This window comes from Diorhabda sublineata, chromosome 9 (assembly GCF_026230105.1).
Source record: "Diorhabda sublineata isolate icDioSubl1.1 chromosome 9, icDioSubl1.1, whole genome shotgun sequence".
NCBI classification, from domain to species: domain Eukaryota; kingdom Metazoa; phylum Arthropoda; class Insecta; order Coleoptera; family Chrysomelidae; genus Diorhabda; species Diorhabda sublineata.
Window position 1 is genome coordinate 8,338,544 of NC_079482.1, and position 26,841 is coordinate 8,365,384.

The following is a 26,841-nucleotide window of genomic DNA, read 5'->3' on the forward strand; positions in this document are numbered from 1 at the left end:
TCTTCACGGACGAGCTCAGATTTCGTTTATCTACTTCAGATCGGAGAAAACCTATTTTTGGAAGAGATAATAAGATGTATTTTCCTTGCTTATCATTTTGTGGGAAGGAATATAATAAGGGCTCACAGAATTTGTACTGTTAGATAGAGGATCATTAAGTGCTCATAGGTACATTACGGAGATTTTAAAGGTACATGTTGTTCCTTATGCCCGTTTTTTAGTCAATGACTTTGAGTTTTTGCATGATAAAGCACGTTCCCATGTCGCTAGAATAGTAAAACCAGTACATTCAAAAAGTAAAATTGTATTCGCTGAAAGGTGAGATCTACAGATATGATACCAGCTAACCTGCAACAACTTCAATAGGTGTTAATGAGTAGATGGTAAGATTTGGATCATAATTATTTGCAGGATTTGGTCAGAAGTATGCTATGGCGTTGTATTTTTTGTTACTTTATTTAACTAACATCTATACAATGCATTAATTTTATATCTTTCTCTGTTTGATATTAATTTAAATACAGAAAACACTTGAGATTATCTGAAAACAGTCATATAAATAACAATACTTATTCTATCTTATTGCTATTATCAAAATCAGAGTGATGCTATACTTTGATGGAATGTATTTTGCAGTTCTGCTTTCAACTGATTATCACCTGGGAAATAGTCTGTCCGGTAAAATTGATAGTTTTCTCGTTTCGCTGTCTACTTCTATGTACCTGCGTTTGAATTTATTGATTATGATCACTCGCCTGACAAGTTTTCTGTATGTCTTTTCCGATAGTTTTATACACTTTTCAATGAAAATATTTTTCGATTGGATCATGCTAGGTTTCCTAATAATTAGGAATACTTGGTTCTCAGCCTAAACAGGGTGTTTTAAAAAAGGTGATCCCGTCTCTAGCATAAATAGGAAACAGAAATATTTGGGTTTTGCTCAGTAAAATAATCCACTAACGCATACACATTTTTTACGATTTTGCCGCAACTTCTTGCATGGAAATTTTATAGAGGGCGCTAGTTACACGGTTCGTATTAAGACTTTTGATAAAACTCGATACTGTGTATCGTTTTCGGAATATTTTGATTTGAAAATTATGAAGCAATAACCGATGCTGGCAGTAATGTTGAATATATTAATTAAACAAAAAATCACCAGATGAAAATTTAGAAAAATAACAAAATAGAATTCAATTAAAGTAGGTATTCATAGAATCCTCCGTTTTCACGAATAACAAGTTTATCCTGTGTAATCTAAGGAATTAAAATCGTATGAACGAGGAGACCAATGTATCAGAGCTTCTGCACCTCTACCAATCTATCGATTCGGAAAATGGTTACTCGACCAATAGCGACACTTTCTATCAAAGTGCGGTGGAGCTCTATTGTGCATATAAATAGAGATCTTCGCTCTTTTTGCGTTAAATCTTCTAATATCTCGATTAACTGATTGCTTAAAAAATCGAGTTACATATTATCATTTGAGTTACCAGGTAGAATGTTATAACCTATTAATTTGTAACCTAAAGCTGCTGCCCAAACTTTAAATGGGTGTTGGTAATGTGATACCCTTTTGACATGTGGATTCTCATCACATAAGTAGTGTGCATTATGGGAATTAAACATACCTTGTCGCGTAAAAGTGTCTGTAAAAAGAATACAATTTAAAAATTTGGATTGAGGGTTGTTCTTTCTGTTGTTGTTGCTGTTGCTCTTCTCCAAGTACTTGAAGAAGACGTATTTGTTTGTCTTACCACATTCCTTAAGCTGTTGGATTTTTTTATTAACTAAATTCAAAATAATTTTTTCTCGTTGTTCTTGGTCCACCAGAATTTATTTTTTCAATGGCTCTAAATGTATTTTTACTTGGTTACAGGTACAAGGTTTCAGAAATGTAATTGACTCAATGTCATAATTATCAATGAATAACAGTTTTCCATGGCAAAAATGCTATTGCTGTATAAAATTCAAAGATAAATATTTATGAGTACCTACTCATCTATTGGGGACTTTAGTATGAAAGAAACAACAGTTTGAGTCGTAGAAACGCAATACATGACCATCAAATTGTTGTTTGTTTCAAAATAACGCTACTGCTTATTTAAATTTGAAAAACAAGATTCTACAAACAAGGGTTAGACTGAGTTTTTGTAAATGGAAGCCATCAGTCCTAATTTTTTCAAATTTATTTATTTTATCAATGGGGTCTCATTTTCGCGACAAAGAATTTTCAATTCACATAATGCTTACTAATTAATAACTTCATCAATACTTTATACAAGCATCGATTATTATTACTTAATAAATCTAATATTGAAAAAGTTATGTTCAATAATACTTGGTAGAAACCTGGCAAAACCAGGTAATCAGCGCTCTCTATGAGAGTCAGACATAAAAACAAATTCATTGGATGTATCAGCTTCCAAAACATATTCGTATAAAATTTCAATACAAGTTGCGACAAAATCGTAAAAAATGTGTAATTTTTTTTTCTTCAACGCCCTTTATCTTGAATACGGATGAGTTTTTTACTTAACAAACCCCAAATATTTTCCAGTTTTCTACCTATCCTAGAAATGGGATTACCTTTTTTGAAGCACTCTCTATAAATGTTTATACCCGTTTCTATTACTATTTTGTAAGCGTCACATTATACTATGTTTCCTCATTGACAATCATTTCTATGAAGTTTTTCTAAAATTTTTGGGTTAATCTTTTCTGTCTCAAGGCCTTCCACTCACCTGAATTTGGAATTATCCGCCTTTGATCATTCTGATTAAATAAAACAGAACTTAGTAATTAAAATACAACAATCAAAATATGAGTGAGAGTCAATATTTTGCTCATCTTAGATCTTGTCAACGTTGTATCATCGAATATCAATTCATCTACTTATACTATGGATATAATTCTTTCAAAGTGTCTTCTGGAATAATCAGTCAGCGTCACTTCCGGTACAACGGCGACGAAGACATTTTGTTCGTGGCGGTCGCGATTATCGTCCAAAAGAATAATTCGCCGCAGAAGCTTGTGAACATTATGTAAACGTTCTTTCTAATTAATCGGCTAATTGTACACTCGGGAATTCATCAGGAATAAAAACAGTGGCGGGTTATATTCCAAAACGTTTTAATTAATAATTGAATACCATCAAACTCACAACTTCTTCATTCAGTTTTTTGAAAGGTTTCTCAACACAAAAACAAGAGATTTTTTCCATAATCATTTTTATTTTTCCACATAGTTTCCTTTTGAGACTAGGTTGTTGTCCCAGTTAAGATTCAACCTTTTTAAACATCGCAAATAATACTTTCCGCCTTTCACCTCAAAATAAGTGTTAACGTATGCGATAACCTCCTCGTCTAATGAAAAACTCTCTTGCAAGTTAAACTTTTTGATATAACCCTGTAGTTGTTTTACGTTTTTGAAGATAGTTGATGTAGCCAACATGATGGCTAATGAAACCGTGTTTGCTTTTTTGGCTCGTTCACCCTTTGCAATTCACTGACTTGACTGTTTTTTCGTTTCAGGATTGTGTAGTTCGATGCAAAATTAAATATTTAGTAACAATTACATACTGAATTGTTTCCATTTATAGAAAGATCTTCACAACGACTCCCATTGTTGATTGTCAAACAGAAACTAAGCATTCAAAATGGTTGAATTTTAGTGAGAATCTCTCAACGCTTGCGAAAATATATTACATCGAATATCAATACAATATTTGACAATAATTAAGTATAAAATGTGAAAAATAAAAAAAAATAATTATAAAGAAAATTTCAAATTTACAGAAATATTAAGTTTAATACGTAGTTAGTTAGAACTTGTTTTTAAATTTTAGATGGATGTATATGATGAACTGATTTCTCATTATAAGAGAATAATATGCTCTAAATTTTGTAGGTGGTTTAGAAAAAGTACGATATACTGAACTAGACCACGCAAATTCGTTTTATTAGATTTAAGATTTGTATGTTGATTTTATTCACATAGTCTACAACGATTAAGTTCGAATTTCTGGAACCGTTGGTAACATTCGTATAGAACACTCTATTTACTACGATCACTACATCAAACTCCGGTCTCTGAAGACATAACTTGTGTTATTAACTGTGGTAATGTCTTCAGCATTCTATCAGTCCTTGCAATATGCAAGAAAAAGTATCCTCTATTAATGGTGGCAAAAAACATCATCTAGTCTTGATTAATCCTAATCTCGAAACCTGCTTCTACGATTTTTATAAAGTTTTGTGTGATACGGCTGGTATTGAGGTGGTATTTATATTGTTGTCAGATCTTTCCTGTTTTCGGAAAAATAATGAACTTTGTTATTTCAAATGGCGTTTTATCTGTGGATAACAGTTCCGTGACAGTGTTTAATTTCTAGTGAATCTTATTCTGCATAATCTGTGATCTGTGCAGTAGCAGATCGTCTACATGCTTCATTTAGTCTTCGCCACATAAGTAAGAAAGAAATTCTAGAACTGTCTTGATCGGAAATGCTCGAAATTTTGACTTGTACTACGTTTCCTACCATGTTTTTTCTGAAAACTGTGAACTATCTTAAATGCATATATACCAATCTTAAAGATTTTGTGTCGCCTTCACTGGTTAAAAATTCAAAATTGATTAAAAGACGCAGCGATCCGGTGACAAATTGGTGATTAATTTGAGCAATTAGGATTTTTCAAATTAGTTCTTGGTATAAAACTGAGTGAAACTCGGAAAAAGAAAACATGTTTGGAAGAAATATATACTTTATTGAATAATTACTCAACGTCAATTCCAATTAATAGCTCTATCAATCATCAAATTTTTTTCTTTATAAAATCGAGATGTCAAAAAATTAATTTTAAAAATTCCTCAATTTTAATCAAACGATAATTGTAACAGTTTCTCTGTTAACTGAAGGAAGAAAGTAATCTTTAATGACAATGAAGCGTATGAACTGAAATTCTCCACATCTCCATAATTCTAATAATATTTATCTTTGTTAATTATAATCAGATCAAAATTCGTAGCAATACGCCGGCATTTTTAGTTTTGTTATTCCACACTCAAATTTAATATGGAAAGGAGGGTTGGATATACCTCATTTTAGAGATAATTTAATCACCTCAAAATTATAACATATTTAACCGTTTTTAGCAATTCGTAAAAAACCTCATAACAACTGTAAACAAGTATTTTTTGTTCAGGTTCAGGTTGACTCGCATAAGGAACCCACACAGAGCAGAGGCGTGTAGGAGACTCCAAAATATGACGATTGGGCGCAATTTACCTCTATACCAAGTTGCATAACTGAAAATTTATGAAGCCTTATAGCTTAGAGCGAATAATTTAGAGAAAAATGAACTTCTTTGCAACCCTATTATGGACATTAATTATTGATAAGTATAAGGAGATCGAAACATTCTGTGAGGTTAATTAGGGTTGATTTGAACCTAAAAATTCCACACAAGTTTTGTATCTGTCAGTTTATTTGAAAAAAATTTTTTTACTATTGTAATGTTCCATAAAACTTCATCATTTTCAAGAAAAATTCAAATATCAATTTTATTTAAAAAGTTGGCTATGAATTCCTACATCAAATTTGATAATTTGCACTAATGCATTTCTTGTATCGATGAAATAAACATTTTTCTTCAAATTCTCATTAACATTTCCAAGAATGTTTCCCAACTACTTAGGTTTCAGTTTCAGCAATTGCATCTGCATTTGACTGAATTTCTTACCGGCAAGCATTTTTTCATATCAGCGAATAGCTAGTAGTCACTGGAGGCCAGATCTGGATTATAGGTGGATGAGGGAAAGATTCGAAGTGTAATTTGTTCAATTTAACCATCGTTGCCTTCGATTTGTGAATCGGTGCATTGTCTTGGTGAAACAGTGTTTTTTTCCTTCAGATAGTCGATAAACGATATTCCTTGCGCATCCCAAAATACTTAAGCCATAATCTTCCCAGGTGACTGTTCTGCATTTAGGGCGTGGTTCACCGGAAGCAGTCCACTCAGATGATAATCGTTTTCATTCTGGAGTGAAGTGATAGATCCAGGTTTCATCCATTGTCACCTATGTATGCGAAACATCTGATTTATTACGTGTAAACATGGCCAAACACTGCTCTGAACCATCAACAAGTTATTTTTGATTGACTGTAAGTAAACGCGGCACCCACTTTAAAAAAACTTTCTCATGGTCAAATGTTCTTGCATAATTGAAAACACACTTAAATCTTTACGGTCTCCTAAGCTTTCTCAAGCAATTTCAATTAAAGATTAGATATATCCAACTTATGGATTCGTTTCATGTTTCTGGAGTAACCACCTCAATTGAACTACCAGAAAGTTCACCATCATCGGTGTCTGTACAACCACGTCATCAACAAATCAATAACAAATGCCATTGCTGAGTTTATACAGTTTTTTTCCATCAAGAAGCAATGATATATTGGCACACGAAATTTTTTTAAATCCATTGTTTTGAAAATAGCAAAATGGCTGTCACTTTTTTGACTAATCGAAATGTCATGAAATTTTACACATAGCCTTTCGAAACGTCATATGTATTTGAGCCATCTGTGTGTCAGTCAAACGACTTATTAAGGGATGTTATAGCTTAAAATTAAGCTTCATTATATCTGACTGCCATAAATGCTGTCGGTTTTCGTTGTCAATTGAAATATTAACGGTTCGTTGTTAAAATTAGATAAATTTTTTAAAAAACCACACTTAAAACGCCCCGTATGTTTTTCTCAGGTTCAACATTGAAGGTATGGATCCGTGCGTTGGCTAGATACTCCATCAGGTGTCTATAACTGATAATTTTGAGATAGAATGCGAAATTAAATTGTATGTAATTGCATGATTATCACCTGATATTGTTACAATCATTCTGTTTATTGATTTGAAATCATCCAAAAAATTTTCAATCAAAACAAATTTCGATGTTAAAGGCAAATTTGATTCATTCAACTGATGTTTTGAACAAAAAAATTATTTTTTATATGATGTAATATCAAACAAAATATAAAGAAGCATTACGGATTATAAATAGAAAAAATGTAATTCCCCTAAAAGTTTAGTAGTATAAATTATACGGATGAAACAAGAAGCTTTCGGATGAAACAGCACAAATTGAAGTTTGGTTGTTTTCCACTATTCATAAAACATATGTTATGTAACCAGCTATAAAACAAAAGAAGCATATTACTAAAATCAAATTATTCTAAAGATATTATTTACCCAATTTAATCTCAGTCAGAAACCTCATCTCAGAGACTCTTTGAATCGTAAATAGTATCAAAAATACATTGGAAAAATATTTCCAGGAACTTTTGAAATGCGCAGCACAGGAAAATGAATATGAAAGAGAAAGGGACAAGGCGACGAGAATTGAGGAATGGAGAACAGTGGCAGGAACGTCCAACAAGAAGTTAGTCACCCATTGGTAACACAGAAAAACAATAAATCACCTGGCTTAGATGTAATTTCATATAAATTTTATAAAACTTCTGGTAGTAAACTCACCGGACATCTTCACGGACTAATTCTGGACATTTGGTCGCAAGAGGAAATGCCACTATATTAAAATACCAATATACAAGAAAACAGATATGTTAATATGTACAAATTCTTCCCGTATATATGTTTGATGCACCGCATGTAAAGTATTCACATACAACTTGAATAAAAGACTACCATATAGAAGAGAGCTAATTGGTGAACACCAAACGGGATTCATACCAGATAGATCCACTACCGACCAAATATTCAACGTCATAGCGACATTAAGAAGGACGTTGGAGCATGACCTAGATATTCACGGATTTTAGGCGGGTCCATGATTCCATTGACATCCACAAACTAGGTGTTATCATAAATGGGTCTTAAAGGTTATGCTGTTCAATATAATCATAGAATACATCATTAGAAATTTACAATTAATCTCCGAAACATACTTAGTGATAGTTTACCATCAGTGTCTGAAATTTATATTATGGTTTAGCTTGAAGCAGCGTTCTAAGTTCTATAATATTTTCATTTTATCGATGCTTCGAGCTCAAATAAAACTATCATTGGGGTTACAGAATATTTCAATAGTACATTTAGCAAGAATTCAATCACCCCTCCTGAAACTACCACTGAGTTCTTGTTCTTTATCTGTTAAAATTTGACATTTACTTCTACATGCATTAGATATAACAATAATAGTTTGTTCTCTTATAAAATAGGTAATATTAAATATAGACTATTGGTTTTTACAGTAAATTATTATACACAGATAGACTCCTCATATTAATTTCTAATCCAGGCTACAGTTCAGTTGGCACGAGCCAGTCCACGTTCCCTCAGAGAATTAGAGACACGTGACGGTTCTAACTAAATCGTAATTTTTTGTTGAGAACAATCCGTGTTCGTATTATCCTATTCGACATACGTGAGTAAAAATTTCCAACACCATTTATAAAAATCGGTATTATCCATGTTGTTGTTGATAGGAGGATTAAAGACAATTTAATAATTCTGTCAAAGGTGTAAATGTGAGAATAAGAATATATATTTTTTAGATTTATCAAATTCAAAAGAATTTTCAGATCTACAATGTTTGTCCAAATAAGAATAAATGAAACTACTTTATACATTAGTAGTTGATGTAATGGATTAGTTCAAATTAAAAGTACGATCTAGTCATAAATTTTGAAAACACACTTTTTTCAGCAACAAATTTTACTAAATTTTTAAATCGAGAAACATTTATTTGATAATGATTATCTGCTCTGTTTGAATTGAAATAATGAAAGTTGTAAGTTTGGATGATTTCCAATAAAAAAGAACATCGAAATAGAAATATTTCAATTTTTAATTGCTATATAGTTTATATCTACAGTCACTACATAATCTGTTTTTAATTAAGATAAAATTGATAATTCAATGCAATAATATTATTCAATCGTCGTGTCAAAAGTGACGTTAAAATTAAATGATAATGCATTATTTTGACGCAACTAAGTGATGCGGGGCTTTCTACAAATAATAATAGACTACAGAATTGTTGACGTCACCCACCGCCATTGTTATCGCAGGTCAGGGATCACTTTCCAAAAAAAGTTTTAACTGCGTTGTTGATCGTATATTTCTGTAATTTTTTATATTTTCTTTGATAAATTTGGCAAAAAATACCTTCTGACACAAAGACATTACTCTCTAAAACAACAGTTAACTAATTAAACACTTTTTAAATAACTTTAAAGAACACACACTACCTCACAAACTTTTGTTTGGAAAGTGAACTTTAAAATATGACGGACGTGTCGTCACGTTTCGGTTATCTTTTGTATCATTTTGTTCATTTTGTGAAAATTTGTTTCAAATTCATTTTGTTGTACGTATAAGATGAATTTTATGACATATTGGAATTGGCAAATCTGATACTTACAATATCAAAGAGGAAATATAATGCGGTTTACTAGATTTTAGAAAAAACCATTAATTTTTCTGAAAATGTGGTACTCGTGTATTTTGCTGAGTTTAATAAAAAGTATAAGTCGTTCTCGGCAAAATTTGTGTGTGAGCGGTGTTAGAGACAACAAAGATGTGGGAAAACTAGTAGGATGGAAAGAACAAACGCAGATGCTGAATATTATATCGACGACAAGATAAATAACAAGGTAACAGCAGAAAGAAGAATAACAAGTAGAGAGAAAAATACCACAGGAAGAACTATTGTGATATGACGGGTGAAGAAAATCCACCTGGAGCTTTAAATAACTGTAGTAATAATATTAATTGAAATTATGTTTTCGCGAATTTCAAACTAACTGCACTGTGTTCTCTCGTTAGTTGAGAAGCAGAGTCAGCTATTCTGACTCTAATTTTTTAAAATAATTATCACATTTTGTGAAGTTACTCTTATATTTCGAGCTTCGGCTAACTCTTGTGTCAGCTGTTACATGTCTTCTTGGTAAAGCTTGCAGTCTCAAACATCTATTGTATGCAAGTGTAGTTGCCCACGGCTGGCCCTGCACTGGCCTCTGACACCGATGACTTTGCCATTCCAATCGAATTGTCAATATTTTTCAATTGACAACATGACATGAATAATTTCTTAGTAGTCCATAGTTAGCTACTACAAAATTTTCTACAAATAACTATGAACCAATTCCGACTACCAATGCCATTTTATATGAATACCAGTTACAAAGTTTTTAATGAATTCTGTTAGCTCATAATTTTCACTTTTTGTACAGTTTCGGCAATTTTCTTTGTTTCGTTTCTACGCAACTTCCTGAAACTCAGCTTTCCATTTTCCTGGAAATCTAAGTTCGTGCTTGATGTATTAGTCATTGTGTTTTATGTATATCAAGTGAAGATTTGTTACTGAAATGGTGAATATTTAAAAATAGATGGAGAAGAATTGAACAAAATTTTTCCAATGAAGTGATATTTTAGAATCGGTAAGTAAAGGAGATTTGTGAGAAATTCTTCATTGAGTCATATTTTTATAATATAATATACAATGTGCGTGAAAATTGGAAAAAATCTGAGAAAGTATGCGAAAATTTTAGTAGATGTTTCAGTCTTCTCATGGCTTTCAATCTCAACTCTAAAAACTAACAAACACGCTTTCAAAGTACATCAAACTAAAAAATTAAGGATAATTTTTAAAATAAGCTTAAAACAATAGTGAATGAAAAATACTTGTATTATTGTGAAAAAGACGTCGGGCACTCAATTTACAAGATGGAACAAAGCACTCAATGATTTCTTCACAATAATTCTGGTATTTTTCATTCATTGTTGTTTAAAGTTTATTTAAAAAAATATTTTAGCTTTTTAATTTGATGTGTTTTAAGAGTGGGTTTTTTAGTTTTTTTAACTATAATTATTTTACACTTTTTAGTTCGATTTGTTTTCAAAAATAAAAAGTTCTAGTCATTAGTACTGTAAATCTCCAACAACATAATAAAATTTGAGGTGTTAAATTCTAAAGTTATACTGATGCAGGCAGTGTAGTAAATCTCCAATAGAGGTAACGAACGCAATTAACGTGGTGGGATATACTAACACTAATAAGCCACAAATGAGAGTTACAAACAAGTTCGGAAACAAACCAACATATAGGTTAAGCTAATATAAGCGTGTTAAAAAGTTTATATTTCTTTGGATGAGCCACAAACTTTATTTACCTTTAACTCACGAATGTTTTGTAAAATACGTATGTTTCTCTGTTATTTCATTTTTCTAATTGGCTAATCACAAAGTTATTTTCATAAGTTTGTGAACAGAAAATATTAGGGAATCAAATCTGGTGAATATGATGGCTGAGATAATAAATCGGAAAGTAGTTGGGTTGACTCTTCTTCAACAAATGCGTTTTGATGAAGTTTGGCATTAAAAAGTGTCGGCAAATTAGCAAAATATTAATCAGTTATAATTTTCTCGTTTTCCATGCCGAAAAAACGGTTTTTGCTTTCTTGAGAGAGATTCTTTAAACATTATGAGCTTTCAGTTGAAATATTTCAGGAAGATTGTCCGCAAAAAATAGGTCAACGGAATTCTGCATGATTTGGTGATATATTTTAAATTTTATTGTATTATTTTGGAATACTTACGGAAAAGCTGGAACAACTAATTGTTACGTTAATGTTCGATCTGTTACTTCTTAAATTTATTATAATAATAGTATATTAGTTATTATGTACATAAAAAGATTTGGCAGCGGTGGGATTCGAACCCACGCCTCCGAAGAGACTGGTGCCTTAAACCAGCGCCTTAGACCGCTCGGCCACGCTACCTATATGACATTTAACGTAAAATAATCACGTATTTTCTGAGGAATTTTAAAAATAGTTCAAACTGTTATCAATTTCTATGAAATATAATATATAATAATACTTTTACTTACCTTTATAACATATTTTGGTAAAAGAATCAATAATGAAATTTTACTGCGGTTATTGTTTTGTCGAAATTATTTGATTTGAAAAAATCTCGACAAAATAGGAATTATGAAAAACCTGAAAATGTGCGTTGGAAACAACTTCAACTATGAATCAATTCTACTTCTTTTGACAGTGCCTAATTAACCGTGAAAATCTAAATTTTAGGTTATCACTTCTAATTGTTCGTGTATTAAGTGGAGTAAACGTCAAACAATCTAAAACAACTGTTAAATAAACACGAATAAAATGTAATAAGATTCTATAATTTCATCTTATTCAATTATAGTGATAATGTTAGTGTGGAATCGAACGGTTATTTTCAATATAATTGGTCAGTTATTTTTGGTCCATTGTAACCTTGCACTGCAGATAAAACCACATTTCCGTATCCTCCATAATAATTCTCGATTAATTTCTCTCGCTCATGTTAAAAAGTCTATTTTATATCTATTATTATGTCAGTAAAATTCAAATTTAATAATCCTATACTTTATCAATATCAAAACTTCTATATCAATGTGTGTAGTTTATGGGTGCGGTACAATGAATATGTAAATAAAAAATGTAACAATTATTATATTTCTTCTTACATATATGGAAAATAAAATGGCAGCGGTGGGATTCGAACCCACGCCTCCGAAGAGACTGGTGCCTTAAACCAGCGCCTTAGACCGCTCGGCCACGCTACCTTGTAATCCTACTCACATAAAATACATTCAAAAATAAAGGAAGAATGAAAATCAATTGACTTGCAAAAAAATTGTCAACGTGACAATGCTTTCACATTTTGAAAAATATCAGAAGAAATTAATAAAGGTTTCAAAGATTAGTAAAACGCTTTCACAAAAGTAAGAAGAAGCGACATGTGGGACAGTTTAAGAAAATAATAAAGTTGAAACATACAACATAGAATCTTTATATTTTAATGGAATAAAAGAAGGGGTGAGCTCATTACTATTCTTCATAGTAATAGAAGATAAAAATACAAAAAAACCGTGCAAGCTCAGCAAAAAAGGAAAATAGGAAATTAATTTCGAAACACCACTTGAGCTCCTACGGTACTGATTGGTGGATCCGAACACAAACTGCATAATCCGTTCCAGAAAAAAAGCTAGAAAAAATTTTTATGGAAATCAGCATCGATAATAGTTAATATATGGTTCTTTTTTCGAAAAAAAAGCACAACAATAAGGAAAAATAACTTGGAAACGGAACAAGAAAAGCTGCAGAAGCTGAAAATATATATGATACGGCAACAAAAGTAATAGCATCATCACAAAAATAAAATTACTCAAATGAATAGAAGTAATCATAAGAAGAGGCCGAGCCAGAAACGAGACAAAACAGCTGATTCAATTCAAAGATATCTGGGCTGATTAGACCATATTATATAGAAATAACGAAAACATAAATGCTATGAAATCAGAATACAAGGAATTAATAGTACAAAGCAGCCACGATATAATACTAAGTTCGGAAAGCGATAGAAAAACGATGCGTCCATTAGAGAGAAATTAGACGACTATTAGCACAAAATAGGAATTTTTGGAAGAGATATATAAAGTAAATACAAAACTAACAATTGGGTAATGGAGCATAAATTTGATATATTGCATTTATAATGTCCTACACTTGAAGATAACTTGACAATTGAATAAATAATTAGAAGAAATATTAAATATATTATCTGTTGATGTTTGAAATTCACATTACGATTAGATCCCGAACATCTTGTATTATTTATCAGCATTGTTGACGGCCGAAAAGTATGTTTGATATTTAAAAATATTTGAACGACTAAAGACAAAGTTTTGATAATGGAATGGTATGACAACAAATTAATTAGATGTGATTATGTAGTTAATTAAGCTGGAATTTCTACAACCGTTGGTGATATACATTTAAACACACTTCAACACAAAAACTATTTACACCGCTATTCTCTTCTGTGTGTGTATAATTATTGTATGTGTGTCAACTTGCATCTAAATTTCAAAAAATAAACAAATAATTTAGTTTTGCCATTTACCAATCGTGGAGCAAATGTAATAAAAATGTGTCATTACTATCAATATCAATTGTTAAGATAAATAATCATTTGTTTCCCAAACGCTTTCCTGATGTGTGTTGTAAATGAAAGAATTTTGTAAAATTGAATGCATCAAATTATCGCTTGGTAGAGCATCATTTTCTGCTAAGTAATTTTACAAATTTCAATAGGAAACATGTGTAGTATAAAGCTATTTCATCTATTCCTATCGTCGAAGATCATAAGTTAATATTCCGAGGGCTGATGCCTTAATATCTAGCAATTTACATATAGAAAAGTCATTGGAATTTTCAGACTCCAGAGAATATTAGTAGTTATGACTAAGAAAAATCGGGTTTTTTCACTGTAGCTGGAACTAGTAAGAACAATTTAACACCTAGGGAAATTGTTATGTATCAAGTTTATCGGAATACAACAGCCAAAAATGAAAAACATTTTGAAGAATACCAACGAGCAATTAAATGAAATTAAAAAATTTGAGTGTATAGAATAAAGTTTAAAAAATGTTACGAAAGAATTCATTGATTCACAGTTAAGACAGTACAGCAAAACGATGGACTATGCAGGATAAAACTTCTCTCTCTTTTTATGTACAAAAGAAGTGTCTACAAACTTTTATTTTATTTCAGCTATGATAAATTGATATAGTTTAGTCATTTTACTACTAAAATGTATCAATATTGCTCATTTTTGACACATGCTTTTTATCGTGAATTTAGGAAACTGTGAGATCAGAATTGGGTGGAAATGAATAACATAGAATAGAGTAGATATTCTGTGTTGTAAATTTAAATGAACCGCGAAAATATATTAGTTTTGTCACGTATCATCGAGGGCACTAGAATCTGAAATCCGCCATGTTGTTTCCACTGAATAACAACTAAGTTTGTATGTCTTCTTAAGGTATGCTCTGTATGTGTGCTAGTGTAGAGGTGGTAGGGAATACTGTATTCAGCTGGAGCTAATAATTATTAATATTACTTTTGATGAAGTAGAAATGCCTAGTAGTAATTCTCCAATTAAGTACAACAGAAAATTTGCTACACACAAAATCAAAGGGGAAGTACAAGAATTATAAATCGTCCTTACGTTGTCCTTACTATGGGTTTTCTATTTACAAAAATATTCCCAATGAGTGTTTGAGATTAACGTTTGGAGTTTTACTACCCTCACTTTGATTTTTATAAAGCAAAAATTGGTTAAAAATAAATAGATAAATGATAAAAACAATGCATGTATTTGACACATTTAATAGTTTGGCATATTCACCCGTTTATTCGACGCATTTCTTTTATATAAAAATCGCAATCTAGTCATAAAAGTTATAAGAACAATAATGTAGCTCATATTCAAAGAAACTGATAAAGCTGAATTAAATAAACAATAAACTAATTTGAGGAAAAATTCTTAGGACCTATTTATTTTTCAAATTTGAGTTATATTACTGAACGTACTTCACATAACAACGGTTATCACGAAAATTTACACAATGAATTTAATTAATTTTACGAAAAATAATATTTGGTAGGCAATGGTTATCTTCAGATATCATTGGATGTTATGTGTTCCCATTATCTTCACTGGAATTAACATGCTAAAAGGTCAATATTTCAATATCATAGTATTAACATTTAAGCAGGGTATATATATATTTTATTAGACGTGGTTAGTCATTACAGCTTAGTAGACAGACGTTACGTATTCAATAAAAATAAATTGTAAGTACTACATTAATTTTTTATTCAATTTACTACCAGGAAGCAATATAATAAGTAATAATATTTCTATAAAGAGCTACTTTCTAAATTTTGTATTGGAACTAGATTTTTTTAATTCAATTCTATACAACCATTTTATAGTATTATAAATACACCCTCTATATAAAGTTGTGTGGTTATAATTGAAGTGTTAATCAAATTTCCTTGTCCTTGTGACTATCTATCGATTTATTATAAACAGAGAAAGTTTAAAGAACGATTTTCAGAATGATTTTCTCAATTAATTGAAAATTATAACAACCCTTGATTCATGTTGCAAACGATAGAACGGGAAATCATTATTAATATATACATTTTATAATTTATAAAAAATAATTCAGAATTATACAGAATATCAAATTTTTAAAACAATTTCCCTTGCTATCTCTAAAATATATACGTTACTGTACTTGAAATTTCAAAAAACTTAAGCTACCAAACAACTTTAATTTAAAGCAGATACGGTGGCCAGTTTATGGTTCCATTATTTTATATCAACATAATTTTCTGAAAAATAGGTAAATATATTGATCATATTAATTATTTCATCAAAAAAATGTCAATTATAAAATGCATAAGTTGTTGTTTTCTTAGTTTACTTAAATATTTTTTATAATGTGTCAAAATTTAAAAACTAAACTTTTGATAGCATTAAAAAAGTTATACCCAAAACACGTTCACTTAATAGGTAATTCGTAACGAATAATTCTTTATAATGTTATATTGTGAGTCTAATTCAATTCTGGGATTTTACATTATTCAAACTGTTAGTTTGAATATTATATATCCTCTGTTTTGATATAATTTTCCCACTAACTTCTAATCAACCTATCGACTTGAAATTTTGCATTAAAAATTGTTGAAATATTTAATATTTTGTGAATTAATCAATTTAGTTTTCAAATGAAACAAAATTTTGCATTTTTGTCATTATGTAATACTATTTTCAATCAAATAACTTGATTTTACAAATTTAATAACGATATTTTTAGAAAAGAAACCTATGATATATCGAATCTTATTATAATATATAATGATTAATAAAGTGCATCATAAAACGAGATTCCAGAAATATAAAATTTATCAAAAAAATGACAAAAGAGAATATACCACCTTTTATACAGGTTAATTTTACCTAATAACGAAATTTTGTCGTCAAGCGCAATAAACACTTTTTGCAAGATTTGCATACAATATTTTTTCTATGTTCATGAAAGAAAATGTTTTATTTAGGTGCAGAAAAAGCGTAATTTAAGAGCAAAATATTTAATAATTACTTAACACTATCGGTTAACTTTGAGAAAGCTAGAAACTAGTAATTAGGAATAATTTAAATTATACACTATTTGTATCATCAATATTAAAAGTAAATGTACAATTTTTGCAATTTTCAATATCAATATTTCTTAGTGAATTATTTTCTAATTCTTCATCTTGATTTGGGACTTATCTAAATGTACTAGTACTTGGTATCTATACATTGTCATTTTCTTCAGCTTGAAATATTTGTTTTGCAACATTGAGCTTGTTTGCAAGTGATATAGCTCTGCGTATCCCTCCGCTACTGTCGCCGATTTCCATCCGCCGTATCGTTTGAGCTCTAGTAAATCTGCTCAAGTATCTGCAATAAGTGTTGTGGATGATATCTCGAAGCAGTGATTTGTGTATAGCTCAGGATTCTCCAAATTCACAAGTTTTGCAATATCATACGGGATTTCAGCAAACGTGTTTACGCCAATAGCTTGGACGGTGCAATTTTCATTTCGGTGTGAAATGTGAAATATGACTGGGACGTAATTTCGTGTATTTAGGGTATATATCGATCAAATTTATTACTTCTTCAACTTCACCTCTAAAGACAAAACTTCGTTTATTAATTAAATATTTAATTTCAACATTGAGAAGATTTGTTTGATGAAGAATTGATTGAGGAAATACAGAAAATTTCAAAACAAGCTTATTCCGTTCGTCATAAAATTGATCATTACAATTTTTTTGTCGGATGATGAAATTTTTTGACCGTTTTCATTTTCCTTTCTTATCAATTATTTTCAATTTAAACTATAATTTTCAGACCAACACATATCCAACTAGCGACTACTTCAACATCAACCTTAACAAAACACATGCAAATATAATTACGCACAGATCGTTGACACAAACACAAACGTTTTTTCGCTTATTTATTTCCTTATTCAAAACATGGACGATTGCTATATAGGCATCATTCATATCATATTGTTACCAACAGTAGACTATTTGTTAAATACATAATAAAGTGACAAATACTTATTAATAATATAATAATAATAATTAGTTAGTTTGGATTTAAACCAACTAGGGTGAAGAAATGGTAAACATTTGTTCGACAATTAAAAGTTCCTACTAAAGTTACGTGGCTAATAATTATTTGGCACTTTATTAGAACGTGAAGAAACCGGCACTAAGTGGTTTTATACTCCAGAATAAACTCGATTGTAGTTTCACGTCACCACTTTTTATATATTTTGAGGAAGAAAAACTCTCAATTGTTTTACTTTTATTCAACGCAAAGAAGCTTTGTGATAACTACAAACAAGTACGTTTTTCCCTCGGTTCACTAATTCAAATGCTCTGTCTCGATTGAGTTCTCGGTAGGTATAAATACAGTTCTACGCGCGTTTCTTTAAACTACTTATCATCTTCAGAGAAGTTTTTTAATTTACCTTAAAACCATAAATTTGAAAGGCGCAGAAAACAGTTAGAATACTACATTAGTGGCAGTAAAAAAAGTATTGAACACTTGGTTATTTATATTGATGAAAATATATTGTTACTGAAATTAACTGCAAGCCGTAGCACAGATTTACGTTGTTGATCTTCAATTAAATGCGATATCTATATGTTAATAATTATAGTTAAGTGGTAGAAAAATAATGTTTTGTATTTATAATCACGGAAACAGTGAGATAACAAAAGTTGTTTTTATTCCGAAAGTCAAGAACATTTTGATAAAGTATATTGTTGCACTAATCATGTAATTGTCGAATTTATTCACGATATTCGCGGTACATTGATGGTATTTAAATTGAATACTTTTTTACATGAACCTTGGTAAAATTGGTTTTTAGGGATAATTTAAATATAATGTTGGCAACTAAGTACTTTTGCTTTCTACTGATAGAGAGCTTTGCTTTATTTTTTGACTTATTGTAGTGCTGTAGGAATTGCCGTTTCAGGTGATACTGGTTACATTGGAGTAACTTTAGAAGCAAGTAGTGCGTTATTAAAGCTTTTAGTTGTAGGTTAATTTTAAATGGATTGTAGAAACGAAGATTTTCGGCATATTTTACTTTTTTATTTCCGTAAAGGAAAGAAAGCTGCTGCGGCTCTCAATGAAATATGTGAAGTTCATGATGCCGATTACTTAATAAAGTACATGTGTCATAATTGGTATAAAAATTCTGTTTTGGAGATACTTCTCTCAAAGATGAGCAGCGTTCTGGTTGGCCTCCTGAAGTTGATATTGACCAAATCAATATCATATTGAAGAGGATCGTTAATTCATTTAACACAAAGAATCAACATTTGTGATATGCACCTTAAGCGAATTAATACCGACTCTTTCTTGAAAAGAATCATCACTGGTGATGAAAAATAGGTTTTGTGCAGTAACATTCCAAAACGATCATGGAGCAAATACGATGAACCAGCGCAAGTCACATCGAAATCTCAAAAACAACAAAAAAAGCTCATGCTGTCAGTTTGGTAGGATTACAAAGGTGTTGTGTTTTTTCAGCTGCTTCGAAGGAGCCAAACGATCAATTCTGATTTTTATTGTCAATAATTGATGAAACTGGATGAAGCAATCAAAGATAAACGTCCAGAATGGTCAAATCGGAAAGATAAAATGTTTCACCGTGATAATGCAAGGTCTCACATACCTTTGGCAACTCGTGGAAAACTATTGGAGCTTGGCTGGAAAGTGATACCACATCCCCCATACAGCCAAGATCTGGAACATTGAAAAGCCAAACTTTCACAAATGAGGATGACCTTCAATCGCACCTAGTTCAACATTTTGCTGTAAATGAACAGAAATTTTATGAGCGCGGAATCATGAAGCAAAAGGTCATTGAGCGAAATGGGAAATATATCATTGATTGAAAACTATTCTTTATTTAAAAAAAGTGTCTTATTTCATACTACAAAGCCGAAATTACTTTGTCGCCAAACAATAGATGTTAATGATGATGCAGTTGAAAAACTATATTTGTGAACATATAGGTACAGAATAATTAAATAGTAACTTAACATAGCAATGCCATGAGGTATGATCGTTTTTAATGTTACCGCTCTGCTCCTCAGCTTACTATATACATCAAACGCTCACACTTTATAGTATTATTATATTCATTCGCTCTTTTTTCACATATTACAACAATTTTCCAGGCTTTATCACATTTTACTTTGGTCAATGAAATTTAACTTCACTCAAAAGCGGATCTTTGAGCTAATTATTAGAATGTAATAGTTTCCATATGATCAACTGTCTTCACATTTCTCTACTTGTGCGTCGACATTAGAATTTATAATTTAAATCATTTGTACCCAGATTGATTCCCAAAATTTTACTTGTATTTTCCAGTGCATTTTGAAATTCTAAATCTATTTATTTTCTATTTCACATTTTCTTAATAAATATTTTTTGGTAACGCTATCTTTTGGTGCTATTATAAATTTTTTTGTCCCGCCATCTTTTAGAAAAATTCCGTTTTATTTAGAAATTAAATTAATTAATTCACGATATGTCATTGCATAATTTTTTATTTAATCTTATATTGGTCATCAAAAGCAAGAAAAGATTCTGAATTTGATTTGAGAATTCAATTTTAACAGAATAGGTTAATTAAAGCGTAGTAAAAATAAAGGATTTCAATGAAAAAACGTATCTACAATTTTTTTTATTTATAAATAACATTTTTTAGACCTTTTTATATTCTTCTGTTGATTATTTTTCACCTATTCATAAGTTGAAACGTGAATATTTTAAATTTTCACCTATTTAAAAAACTAATTTTTAAGCGGATGATACCCAAAATCAAGATCAAATAACGATATTTGTGATTTGAGTAATAGAAACATCAGTGTGAAAAGCAATCATGAAAAATTAGTGACTTTTCATTATACTTGAATTACTCCAATATTTTTTAATTCATTAAAGAATTTTTGAAAGTTAAGGTCGAGTAATATTAGACTGGGAAGGTATAAAATAGAAGATGAAGATCTTATTCTAAACTTTCCAGGAGAAGTGGGATTAATTAGCTGTAAACACTGAGTATCCCCAGTACTACAGCTGAAAAACGGAACTCAATAGATTATTATATCCCCTATTTATTCTGGTCTTTAGTTTTATGTTCTAGAAATGAATAACAATGAATTTCCACGAGTTGCTAGTTTAAAATATGCACGATACACAAATAATTTTTCTAATATTATTAACAATTCTTCTCTTTTAGTTGTAATATCATAATGATGGCTAGTAACAGCATTTTAAACGGCACACCAAACTTAAGTGTACGTAGTGCCAAACAACAGGATATGAAAGCAGTTTTTCAAATGATTAAGGTAAGAATAATAGAAAGAAATTGAAAATAAGTAGTAACAACGAAGCTGATATCAATATAGAAATCTTATCCATCAGTTTTTTGAGAGGAGAAGGTCCGTTTTTGAGACCAAATGGTATTCGCAAAAACTCGCAGTGGCCATGAGGCACGGAAAAAGTTGTTTTTTCGATTGAATTTTGGTGGACTTCAATTTGATGGCAGCCTTTGACTAGATCAAGAGTAGTCAAACATGTGGTTCTTCCTAGATTATCTAAAATGTCTTGGGGGAGATTATAATTATCTTTAACAGTGTTCTTATTTAATTCACGGTTGTCAATAATCATACGAAATTTTTTCTTTTGGGTTTGTTTGGTATAAAAATTGAGGATCTAATAATTTTTTTCTCGATTGATTAATTGAATTGTCTAGAAATTACTTCCTGTGCTTCTTTTGGATGTCGGAAACCTTTGATGTAAATTCGATTTTCTTATTTCGTGTTTAATGGCGGAAATAAAAATTAAATCGAAATTATTGTCATAGAAAATATCTATATTTGTTCACAAAGCTTCAAAAATTTTTCTTTTTCTTCTTGGTTCAAATGCTGAGTACGGATTAATGAAGGACCGAATTTATTTAGATCATTACAGATTTTATATTGATCTAAATGCTCAATATGTAAACAATCTAATGGCAAAGCATTTGGTAAATAGATATTGTTAATGTAACCTTTTGTAATAGTATTGATAGATTCAGGGATTTTGATATTATTTATTATAGTTTCGGGTAAGAGAATGTCGCCATTGAAGATGTCAACAGGAATTTTATTATACAAGGTGTCATTGTAAGTTACTTTGTAACTTACTTTGATTGTCTATCAAAGCATGCAAGCGTTCTAAGTCATAATTCCCTAATAGTATGTCGAAATATTCACTTCAATTGGCAATTCTAGCGTCAATGGTGTTTTAAGTTTCATGTTATTTTCATGGACGGCAACGTGAGGGGTTTATTATAAATGTGATTTCAGTTGAAAAAGGTAGAATCGAGGTAAAGGTAAAGGTAATCGAATCCTCCAGTATCGATTAAAAATTTCAATTTAGATTTTGGCTAAGTAAAGAATAACACCTGGAGGTTGTTTCATGGATTGGAGATTCGTGAGTGACTTCGTGAAAATTTTCGTCTTGAATATTTGGATTTGCATCAGAATCCTCGGTTTCAAAATTGTCAAAGTCTAAAGTATCGTTAGAATTTTGGAAATTTTCATTTTGTTGAGAATCGAAATCAAAAGTTCTTCTTATGGATGTACTCATAGGTTGGTTTCTGGTAGATATAGTTTGTACACCACTCGTAGAAGTTGGACAATTACTTTTACACGAGAAATCAAATTGGCGTTTAATATGAATTCTTGAGGTTAAGTGAGATTCTGTAACCTGAGGTCGTAATTAAGTTATCTACCGATTTTAAAAATGTTGAAAGATTATTTTTTCAACTAAAGTTGCCCAAAGAAGGGAAATATCGTTGCTTTGAAGAGGCATTCTCAAGCTATCAATGTTTCAAGGTTCTCAAATTTGATTTTCAGAAGATCGAGAGCTATTAGTTGAAGTAGTGTCCAAAGGATTTATATTGGGACAATAATAAATGTAAGTTACTTTCGGAAATATCGTTAAAAGTGGTCATAAATAACGCGAAAAAGGAATGTTGTACTTACAAGAGAATGATCACTAGTGGTATCTTCTGCATACTTCGTTTTTCTCGCCTTGGTATGATGGATTGTCTCGTTTAAAAACTGAAGTTGACCAGGGAACTTGTACCTGTTTGCAGCGCCAGAAATGTTCTTCGAGACACTTTTTAGCTTTTCAAAAGTAATTTATATGCAATAAACGCATTTTAAATTCACATCTCTAATAATTACAATGAACTTATATTTATTTGATCCGCTCATTGTTAGGCAGTGTAGAGGACCTTTCACATTTTTATATAATCAGTACCCATATCTTGAATTTTCCTTCAATTAAATTGCTACTACATTTTACTAATAATGTAGAAATTCTTTATTAAACACATTGTTCGTATAGAATTCGTTCAATTTATATAAATTTCATACTTGTCTATTTTATTTTATACTTAACACTACAAAATTTTATTTTTTTGCTATAATATATTATTATTATATTCTCCAATATCCCATTTTCGTATCTTTTCATACAACCTAGGAGCACTTAGTGATTAGAATTTAATTTTTGAGTGTTAATGTGTATTTACTGCTTCTTTATGTTTTATTTTGAAAACACATCCAACCTTTAAAGCGTCATTTTAGATACTTTAGTCTTTTATCTTGCAGATGCATGAAAATCGTTTTTTTTACGTAGATAAAAATTATTTTGAATTATGAATCACTCTAATGTGTAAATCGCTCAAAACATCATAGTGCTGGGTAAAATTTTCATAATGCTTTTGCTTCCTCTGTCAATCGTACAACATAATATTCGGCAATCCATTCGAGCAGGTAGGGGATTCATTATTGTTATCTACGTGCCTAGGCTCCAACGACATGATCTTGCAGATCACTGTGGAAAATAATGTACCAATTGAGTCGTTTATCAAATTAGTTCAATATTTTTTTCTCACAATTTTTTATCAGAGTGCAGGTGTTTTAATCATCAGGAATGTATAATTAATTGATTATTCCTTTAGAAATAGTGTGATCGGTCAATCTACGTTTAAATCAACTTTTAACTAAAACTCAATGCAAATTTTGAGATTTCCTATTATTTTTCTGAACTGAGTATTATTACATCATTAGCATATTCCAGTTTGGATCGTATTACTCTATACTTGTTTTGTTAGCTTTGTCTTCATTTATTCTTGGTAAAATTGTATCTAGATGTCTCTGTTGTTTGTTCGTGCATCCTGATGTTTGGATCTGCTTCCATCGGTAGTAGTATTCTAACTCTCTCTTCGGTATCCTCTTTTCTTTTCCCACTTGTTGCAAGCATCTCTACTTTAGAGTTATCTTCCAATTGATAGTGTGAAGGAACCCAGCAGAAATTTACTTTAGCGCCACCAATCTAGAAAATTGCCTTGCTACAGCTCATTACTATTTCTGTTTTTTTTGTTTTTGAAGCTTCCGAAGTATCTATGTAGATTGTTGTGTTTTCTATTCCGGTGGTCTTCTCTATTGTGTAAATTAAAATTTCTCTCATTTCAGAGTTGATGAATATTCTTTATGTTCTATATTTAATATTCTTATAATTTTCCTTTCGAAAATATTGAGCTTATTCTCGAATAGTTATGGTTAGTCTTTTTACTATTTTCTAGATTTCCATATTACTAATTTGCTGATGTTTCCCTCTCCTCCTTAATTATGGTTAAAAGTATTACCTCAAAATATCTGAAACTGATTCACATTTAAAAGTTAGATGATTTATATTGTGCTAATTATAACATATTCATTTTCAAGGAACTGGCTGAATGGGAAAAAATGAGTCATAAGTTGAGACTGGACGAGGAACAGCTAACTAAAGATTTTATCAATAAAGCTTTTCACTCATTAGTGGTGGAGGCTGAAGATAGGTCTCTTGTAGGATACGCTATTTATAATATAGATTATTCAACTTGGGAAGGAAAGTCGCTTATTTTAGTAGATTTATTCATCAAAGAAAAATATAGGTATGTATAGTTCACCAGTGAAATAAAATTTATATAGAAACATTGTACACAATCAAATAAAATCATATTTCCATCTTAAAATGATAAATATGAGAATGATAGAAGAGAAAAGCTAATTCAAAACGATGTGGAAGGAGTTTTTAACAACTTTCAATCGAAGATAAAGATTGTACACATGAATAGGACGAAATTAACCGAGAAACTAATAAAAATGGAGAGGGTAAGAATGGGAAAACACCTGGAAAAGATTGAATAAATATGAACTGCATGAATGAATATAAAAACTGATAATAAATATATAATGAAGAAAAAACATGAACACCAAATCAATATTAAATTGCGATTTTCAGCGAGCACTTCATTAAGAGACAGGAACGAAATTGAGAAAACTACTCGCAATGTATATGATGGAATCAAAAGCAAGTGTAGTAAATAGATAAGGGGAAACTGGAGAATTCACAATTAATCGAGTAGTAAGAAAAGATAACTCACTATCTGCAGCCCTATTTATTCATTCTATTCATAGAACACTTACTGAGAAATATAAAGAGAGGAATCTGAAGAAATTGAGAGGAATGCATAGTAGCAAATCAGGAGACATAATACTTATTACAGAAAGTCGCAACATAATGGAAAGTATGTTGAGGAAATTGACAATTGAGGGGGCAGAAATGGGGCTAATAAGTGAAAATAAAACAAATATTTTGGTGAGACAATAAAAATGGTTATGAGTTTGGAAGATAACAAATGGGAAGAGAAGATAAGGAATTAAAGAAAAAATATATGCATCCGATAAAGCATATCATGAAAATAAAAAGATGTTGAAAAGCAAAATTAAATCAGAAGATAAAAATTAGACAGATACTCGAGTAAAGTGCAGAAACGCGGAGAAGGAGTTAAGTATAGCGGTAAAGAATAATAAAAACAAAGTAGGCGAAGTGGTAGAAGAAAAAAGGAAAGGAGGAGACATTCCAGAAGTTATTAAGAGAAGTAGAAAAGAAAAACTAGCGACAGAGTAGAATTGATATACAATAAAAATTGATTCACCCCTCGAAAATAATCTAGAAAGCTTTACGTGGATTGACCCTATTAGGGTGTATTCATATTAAAATTCATCGTTCCGTTTTCCTGTGTCATAAGTTTATATTTCTTGAAAAATCACACTTTACCATTTTCTTTCTTATATTGGTTTTAATTTTTGTTCCAGGGGTAAAAAAATTGGAGAGCAACTATTTATTTCTGTTATGAAAGCGGGTGACGCACAAGGTTGTCAAAAAGCTTATTTCCACGTATTGTCTTGGAATCCAGCAATAAAATTTTATAAAAGGTTAGGATGTACTGATGGAAGTCCATATTTAGTCTATAGATTGGAACATGATAATTTTAAAAAGTTGGTAAACACCAGTAAATTGTAATATTTTTTATGTGTAGGAGTTTGTGATGTTTTTTAATAGTTTTAGCAATAGGTTTGAAATATACCAATACAATGTATTATGTAATTTAATAAATTTTTTATGAATAAATTTGTGTTATTGTTGGAGAATAGGTAGAATTCATTTATTAAAGTTATTCCAATTGCCTTTTGTAGTTGTTAAATGAGTCCCGATAAATTGTCCTGGTTGGCAGACGAACTCGGTGTTTGTAAGCCATGCCTGCCTGTGGAGTAGGTCTTGCAAAAACTACTCTAGGTGGGATCATGTTGCTAAGCTCGGAAGAGCATTTGCCTTGGTAAAACTGAGTCAGGTCAGCGACCTTTCTTCTCTAAGCTGTCCAAGTTTCTGGTCACCTCTGGATCGCCTATGAGTCGAACTGCTCTCTCCTGTATTGAGTCGA

General features: G+C 30.7%; 1 protein-coding gene and 2 non-coding genes across 3 annotated transcripts; 1 reads left to right on the forward strand and 2 right to left on the reverse strand.

Moving 5' to 3' along the window:
• Positions 1–11,721: 11,721 nt before the first annotated feature.
• Positions 11,722–11,803, reverse strand: Trnal-aag (transfer RNA leucine (anticodon AAG)). The gene has a single exon. It is a non-coding gene; the product is annotated as a tRNA-Leu (tRNA).
• A 754-nt stretch (positions 11,804–12,557) lies between these two features.
• Positions 12,558–12,639, reverse strand: Trnal-aag (transfer RNA leucine (anticodon AAG)). The gene has a single exon. It is a non-coding gene; the product is annotated as a tRNA-Leu (tRNA).
• Positions 12,640–15,678: 3,039 nt separating this feature from the next.
• Positions 15,679–26,531, forward strand: LOC130449135 (thialysine N-epsilon-acetyltransferase-like). The gene is made up of 4 exons (XM_056786826.1): positions 15,679–15,718; positions 21,256–21,364; positions 24,800–25,008; positions 26,216–26,531. Exons 2-4 carry the CDS (start codon positions 21,269–21,271, stop codon positions 26,421–26,423), a joined length of 513 nt encoding a protein of 170 aa, XP_056642804.1. The 5' UTR covers positions 15,679–15,718; positions 21,256–21,268; the 3' UTR covers positions 26,424–26,531.
• The last annotated feature ends 310 nt before the right edge of the window (positions 26,532–26,841 follow it).